The sequence below is a fragment of the Theropithecus gelada genome, unplaced genomic scaffold, assembly GCF_003255815.1.
Source record: "Theropithecus gelada isolate Dixy unplaced genomic scaffold, Tgel_1.0 HiC_scaffold_138, whole genome shotgun sequence".
Taxonomy (NCBI): Eukaryota; Metazoa; Chordata; class Mammalia; order Primates; family Cercopithecidae; genus Theropithecus; species Theropithecus gelada.
Genome location: NW_020255470.1, coordinates 21,642 through 29,121, shown reverse-complemented (window position 1 = coordinate 29,121; position 7,480 = coordinate 21,642). Strand labels below are relative to the sequence as shown.

The 7,480-nt window shown below is 50.6% G+C and overlaps 1 protein-coding gene across 1 annotated transcript in view; it reads left to right on the top strand.

Moving 5' to 3' along the window:
* Positions 1 to 7,480, top strand: part of LOC112616920 (protein unc-13 homolog A) — a gene marked incomplete at both ends in the record, with an annotated part of 36,936 nt that overhangs the window by 9,694 nt on the left and 19,762 nt on the right. The window contains 3 exons of the mRNA XM_025373683.1: positions 2,860 to 3,067; positions 5,349 to 5,861; positions 6,363 to 6,471. Coding sequence (XP_025229468.1) covers positions 2,860 to 3,067; positions 5,349 to 5,861; positions 6,363 to 6,471 — 830 coding nt within the window. The remainder of the gene's footprint in view (positions 1 to 2,859; positions 3,068 to 5,348; positions 5,862 to 6,362; positions 6,472 to 7,480) is intronic.

Here is a 7,480-nt window from a genome sequence, read left to right as displayed (position 1 = left end):
GGACAGAGAGAGAGACCCCCTCAAAAAAAAAAAAAAAAAAAACAAACCCAAAAACCAAACAAACAGAACAAAACACCAATGCAGCTAAAGCTGATAGATAATTGGGTCAAAAAGGAAAGACAATTGAGCTAAAAACAGACCATTGGGTCAAAACAAAAGTGGTTGAAAATAGCCAGAAGCAGGCAATTTGGTCAAGAGCTACTTAGTAGAAAGCAGAGCCTGGGCAAAAGCAAAAAGAATTCAATTCAAAGTAATTTACCCTTCATAAGCAGATAATTTGTCAGGGGAAAAAAAAAAAAAAAAAAAAACTGGGTGAACATGTGCACAGCCTCATGCAATTTGGCTGGAAACATCTCAGCCCGGTCAAGGACAATTGGGTAGAAAGAATGCTGGCCGGCCAAGGTGGCTCATGCCTGTAATCCCAGCACTTTGGGAGGCTGAGGCGGGAAGATTGCTTGAGCCCAGGAGTTCAAGATCAGCCTGGGCAATATAGCAAGATCCCATCTCTACAAAATAATAAGTAAATAAAATTAGCTGGGCGTGGTGGTGCATACCTGTGGTCCCAGGTACTCTGTAGTCTGAGGTGGGAGGATCTCTTGAGCCCAGGAGGTCGAGGCTTCAGTGAGCTATGAAAGCGCCACTGCACTCCAGCCCAAGTGAGAGAGACTCTGTCTAAATGAATGGATGAATACAGCAAAAGTCTGAAGGTTTCACTCATTGCTCTGAGACTTTGGGGTCTGGGCGTTTCTTCATTTTTTCACATCCTCTTCCCCTACCCCATACTTCTCATGTTTTCTTCATGGACTACTTTTTTTTTTTTTTTTTTTTTTTTTGATACAGGGTCTCATTCTGTCGCCCAGACTGCAGTGCAGTGGCGTAATCGTAGTTCACTGCTACCTCGATCTCCTGGGCTCAAGCAATGCTCTTGCCGTAGCCTCCCAAATAGCTGGGACTACAAGCGCCCACCACCACACCCAGCTAATTTTTAAATTTTTTAAAGAGATGGGGTCTTACTCCATCCTGGCTAACACAGTGAAACCCTGTCTCTACTAAAAATACAAAAAATTAGCCGGACGTGGTGGCAGGCGCCTGTAGTCCCAGCTATTCTGGAGGCTGAGGCAGGAGAGCTTGCAGTGAGCGGAGCTTGTGCCACTGCACTCCAGCCTGGGCAACAGAGTGAGACTCTGTCTCAAAAAAAAAAAAAAAAAAAAAAAAAAAAAGATGGGGTCTTGCTGTTGCCCAGGCTGATCTTGAACTCCTGGGCTCAAGTGATCCTCCTGCCTTGGCCTCCCAAAGTGCTGAGATTACAGGCATGAGCCACTGCACCTGGCCCATGGACTACATTTTACTTTACTTTTATTTTATTTTGTTTTTTGGAGACAGGCTCTGTGTCACCCAGCCTGGAGTGCAGAGGTGTGATCTTGGCTTGTGGCAGCCTCCGCCTCCTGGGTTCAAAAGATTCTCCTGCCTCATCCTCCCAAGGAATTGGGATTACAGGCACCTGCCACCACACCCGGCTAATTTTTGTATTTTTATTTTTTTATTTTTTATTTTTATTTTTATTTTTATTTTTTTTGAGACAGAGTCTGGCTCTGTCGCCCAGGCTGGAGTGCAGTGGCCGGATCTCAGCTCACTGCAAGCTCCGCCTCCTGGGTTCACACCATTCTCCCGCCTCAGCCTCCCGAGTAGCTGGGACCACAGGCGCCCGCCACCTCGCCCGGCTAATTTTTTGTATTTTTTAGTAGAGACGGGGTTTCACCGTGTTAGCCAGCATGGTCTCGATCTCCTGACCTCGTGATCCGCCCATCTCGGCCTCCCAAAGTGCTGGGATTACAGGCTTGAGCCACCGCGCCCGGCCAATTTTTGTATTTTTAGTAGAGACAGGGTTTTGGTATGTTGCCCAGGCTGGTCTCAAACTCCTGGCCTCAGGTAATCTGCCCGCCTTGGCCTCTCAAAGTGCTGGGATTTCAGGTGTGAGCCACTGTGCCCAGCCTTTGCTTTACTTTTATCATTCTTTTTAATTAAAAAAATTTAAAAGATTGCATTATTGAAATCTTTTTTTTCAGAAGGTACAGCAAAGAATAAAGAAGAAAATGTACAATCCCCAATTATGCCACCACCCAGACATGTGGCTTTTAGAATTGGAATTTTTTTTTTTAGGATTTAGAAAACAAACTGTTCTTTTTTCTAAGGAAACCAAACTAAACCAAAATATCTTTTAGTTCTTATTAAACATGAAGTTTGGCAACTCTACCATATTCCATTTTAGCAATAGATTCTGAGTGTGTGGTGGTTTTGCCAAGCTAAGAATCTAATCCTTTTTGAAACAGACAGAACCATGTCTCAGCATCTTCTTAGTTCTTGTACATGTAAGTTCAGGTCTGGGGTCCTCACCCTCAGATATCAGGAAATCTCTAAGGGTTAAAGGGCATTCCCTCCACCTTGAACTCCTGATCTTCCTCCAACTTCCTCCTGTTTGTGTGACTCCTGTTATGGAAACTAACTGTCCAGCGGAAAAAATCCCATCTCATTTTCAGAGATCCTGACCTTGAACAAAGTTGTTCCTCACATTTGAGCTGAAAGATGCCCTCTATTTTGTCCCTGTTTTCTTGACCTTGGAGAACCTACACTAGCACCTAGACTGTAGGTCCAATTTGACCCACATAAAGCAAAGTAGGGTTTTCACCTCCCTTGTTCTGAAGCCTAAATCTCTATTAACATGACCCACAATTCTTTATCCATACTAGTAAAAAATTCTCTTCTTCAGTAGCAGCACCCTAAGTCTGGGAAACTATATTGGCCGCCATCATGTGCACTCTTTCTTCCTCACCCTCTTCCCATACCTCCTCTCTCTTCCAGACGATGACCCCGACAGTGCAGTGGATGATCGCGACAGTGACTACCGCAGTGAAACGAGCAACAGCATCCCGCCGCCCTATTACACTACTTCGCAACCCAACGCCTCAGTCCACCAGTATTCTGTTCGCCCACCACCCCTGGGTTCCCGGGAATCCTACAGTGACTCCATGCACAGTTATGAGGAGTTCTCTGAGCCGCAGGCCCTCAGGTAGGTGCCGTGGAGTGTAGTGTGCACGTGTATGAGGGTCCTGCTGTGTCTCCTGGAGTGGAGAGAGAGGTTGGGGGCTGGACGGAGCTGGAGGTGGAGTTCCAGGAGGGCAGAATTCACATTTTCTTGTGGGAATGAGCCCTTTTTTTCTTTTCCTTTTTTTTTTCAAGACGGAGTCTTGCTCTGTCACCCAGGCTGGAGTGCAGTGGCACCATCTCGACTCACTGCAACCTCCGCCACCCAGGTTCAAGCGATTCTCCTGCCTCACCTCCCGATTACAGGCACACGCCACCACCAAGCCCGGCTAATTTTTGTACTTTTAGTAGAGACAAGGTTTCACCATGTTGGTCAGGCTGGTCTCAAACTCCTGACCTCAAGTGATCCACCCACCTCGGCCTCCCAAAGTGCTAGGATTACAGGGGTGAACCACTGCACCCAGCCTCTTTCTTTTTTTTTATTTTTGTATTTTATTTTATTTTATTTTTTTTGAGACGGAGTCTGGCTCTGTCACCCAGGCTGGAGTGCAGTGGCCGGATCTCAGCTCACTGCAAGCTCCGCCTCCCAAGTTTAAGCCATTCTCCTGCCTCAGCCTCCCGAGTAACTGGGACTACAGGCACCCGCCACCTCGCCCGGCTAGTTTTTTGTATTTTTCAGTAGAGACGGAGTTTCACCGTGTTAGCCAGGATAGTCTCGATCTCCTGACCTCGTGATCCGCCCGTCTCGGCCTCCCAAAGTGCTGGGATTACAGGCTTGAGCCACCGCGCCCGGCCCAGCCTCTTTCTTTACCCAAAAGCTTGCAAGAAAATTCTACACAGCCAGGCATGGTGGCTGGAGTGCAGTGGCACCATCGTGACTTAATGCAGCCTTGAACTCCTGGGCTCAAGCGATCCTCCCACCTCAGCCTCCCCAGTAGCTGGGACTACAGGCACAGGCCACCACACCAAGCTAATTTATTTTTATTTTTTTGTAGAGATGGGGGTCTTGTTCCATTGCCCGGGCTGGTGTTGAACCCCTTTTTATTCCTCTAGCATCCCTGAGGCTGGCCAGGGAAGAGGGTCCCAGGCACTAAGATTGGAGGAGGTATCTAATCAGGAGATGATAAGGTTTGTTGAGTGACTAAGTGAATGATTAGAAGAGGGCTGAGTGGCAGCCTCTATGTTCCCCTGCCTGCACTTAGACAGACAGATATTCCTGTTGATGCTGAGCACGATCCTGGGTTCATATAAGCAGCATATAACCGAAGGCCTGACCTGGCCAGAGAGTGGGGGGCATTCGCACGAGTAAGTGATGTTTCAGTGGGTACCAGAGGATGGGTAGGAGTTTTCTAGATAAAGCAGACAAGGAAGAGACCATGGCAAGTACACAGGTTTATGGTGTTGGAGAGACAATGAGGTGGCCGGTGTGGCTGGAATGGAGGAGGTGGGGAGAAGTGGAGGGAGGTATGCAGGGGGAGTTTGGAGGGTATGGGCCACACAGGGCTAGCACAGATTTTATTGCAAGGCACTAGGGAGCCATGGTAGGATTTAGAGCAGGGGAGGGAGGTGATTGGATTTACGACTCCCTGTGGCTTCCAAGGGAAGCAGGAACTGTGGGGACAGCATCTGGTAGAGACAGCCGAGGCTGGCCTGGGGTGGGGCCGAGGGTACAGGGAAGTGAATGCATTTCCTATACTTTTTCGAGGTGGAGGCCAGGAGACATGCTGCAGGGCTGTGGTGATGGCGCTGACCCTGAGTTCCCAGCACAGTCAATTGCCTGTCTTCCATAGACCGAAAATGCCACAAAAGCGGGGATTTTTTTTTTTTTTTTTTTTTTTTTTTTTTTTTTTTGAGATGGAGTTTCACTGTTGTTGCCCAGGCTGGAGTGCAATGGCATGATCCCAGCTCACTGCAACCTCCGCCTCCCGGGTTCAAGTGATTCTTCTGCCTCAGCCTCCCGAGTAGCTGGGATTACAGGCATACGCCACCACGCCCAGCTAATTTTTTGTATTTTTAATAGAGACAGGGTTTCACCATGTTGGCCACGCTGGTCTTGAACTCCTGACCTCAGGTGATCTGCCCACCTCAGCCTCCCTAAGTGCTGGGATTCCAGGCGTGAGCCACTGTGCCCGGCCAAAAGGGGGAATTTTTATTTTTTCTGATCATGGCTGTGTTTTCTGACCCCTAGAGCAGGACGTGGCACAGAGTAGGTGCTTAATCGGTGATGAGTCAATGCCTGTGTGACTGGGGCTCAGGTGGGCAGTGACTCGGTACTCCGGTGCCTGAACCCTGTTTCATCCCCACAGCCCCACGGGTAGCAGCCGCTACGCCTCCTCAGCGGAGCTGAGCCAGGGAAGCTCTCAGCTGAGTGAGGACTTCGACCCCGACGAGCACAGCCTGCAGGGCTCCGAGATGGAGGACGAGCGGGACCGGGACTCCTACCACTCCTGCCACAGCTCGGTCAGCTATCACAAAGACTCACCTCGCTGGGACCAGGATGAGGAGGAGCTGGAGGAGGACCTGGAGGACTTCCTGGAGGAGGAGGAGCTGCCTGAAGACGAGGAGGAGCTGGAGGAGGAGGAGGAGGTGCCTGACGATTTGGGCAGCTATGCCCAGCGTGAAGAGGTGGCTGTGGCTGAGCCCAAAGACTTCAAACGCATCAGCCTCCCGCCAGCTGCCCCAGGGAAGGAGGACAAGGCCCCATTGGCACCCACCGAGGCCCCCGACACGGCCAAGGTGGCCCCCAAGCCAGCCACACCCGAGGAGGTGCCTGCAGCTGAGCAGATCGCTGAGGCTGAGCCCCCCAAGGCCGAGGAGAGGTAACAGGAGGGGACCAAGGGGCCAGAGGGGCTGCCAGAAGGTCACAGGGTCAATAGGGCTGTGACGGGGTCAGTGTGAACCTGGGCAGTTGCCAGGGCTGAAGTTGTCACAGGCCCTTGGGTTTCTTAAAGGGATCAGAGGTGACAGAGCAGAGTACAGGGGTCAAAGAGGGTTCAGGGGCGTCATGAAGGGGTCTTAGAGGTTGTGACCTTAGGGGTTGCTGGGCTCAGGGAGGTCAAGATCCTGGGCAAATGGGGCGCCAGAGGGACTGGGCTGGTGAAAAGGAAGCTGGGGAACAGTGAAGTGTCAGAGAAGCGTTGGGTGTGTGGGAAGGGGTGAGGGGCACCGAGGTGGGCCAGGGGACACAGGTGGGTCCCCATGTCTTTGAGGGGTCAGAGATACCATGGGGAGCCGCGCATCACTTTCACAGCTGGAGGGTCGAGGGAAGGTCAGGAGTCATGGAGAGCCAGCCCGGAGCCTCATAGCGTTCCCTGCCTCAGTTTCAGGCCGAGAGAGGATGAGGAAGGCCAGGAGGGGCAGGACTCCATGTCCAGGGCCAAGGCCAACTGGCTGCGTGCCTTCAACAAGGTGCGGATGCAGCTGCAGGAGGTGAGTGACACGCCCAGCCATGCCCCTGCCACACTCAGCCAGGCCATGCCCAATGCCATGCCCACACATGGTTTGGCCACACCCACACCTAAATTGGCCACGCCCAACACCCCACCTGCACCCAAGCCTAGCCTGGGTATGCCTAGTGCAGTCCGCACACTGTGCCCATGCAACACCCACCCTGACCCTTCCTTAGCTACGCACGCACACAGCCCAGGGTATCCCCATGACCTGTCCACACTAGCCTGGCTATGCTCACTCTCAAACCCCACACCAAGTCTGGTCCCACCCATCCCCAGCCCAACCTCCTCCCCAGTGTCAGCCTGGGGTTTCTTAGTCAAGAGGGAGGAGAGAAAACTGAGGCTGAAACAGGGCTGAAGTCATGGTTAGGGATCAAGGTCAGGGTTAGTTCAGCTATCAAAGATCAGAGGTCAGGGTTAGAATTGGTGTTAGGCAAAGGGGTCAGTGCTTAGGGTCAAATTGGAAGTCATCGTCAGGGTTAGGGAAAACTCTGGGGCCGGGTCAGTAGGGGAGTAGGAATCAAGGGAAGGAATTAGCATCAGGGTCAAGGTGACTGTTCAGATGGGCAGCAGGATTGAGGCCATTGATTTATTCTTTCATTCAGCTCACCCTGGGCTGGGGACAGCTGTGTTGCTCTCCAGGGTTACCCTCCAAACTGCAGTAGGATTGGCAGGAGGAGATTCTAAACAGGCTTCCAGAGGTTTAGACCATCAAATATCAGAGCCACAAAAATACCAAAGGAAATTTCTCATCAGTTTTAAAATAGAAATCTATTTTTTGACTCAGCGATACATACATATGGTTCTAAATGAGACAGATGGAAGAGTACACAGTGAAAAGGCTATTGGATAACTTTCACTACGTCAAGAAATTAAATTGAAACAATAGCAGCTACTATTGGAACTATGTGATATACAAGAAAAACAAACTATGGAACTAGTAATATGACAAGAAAAAGACACATGGAGGGCTCTCTGGGTTTCATAGG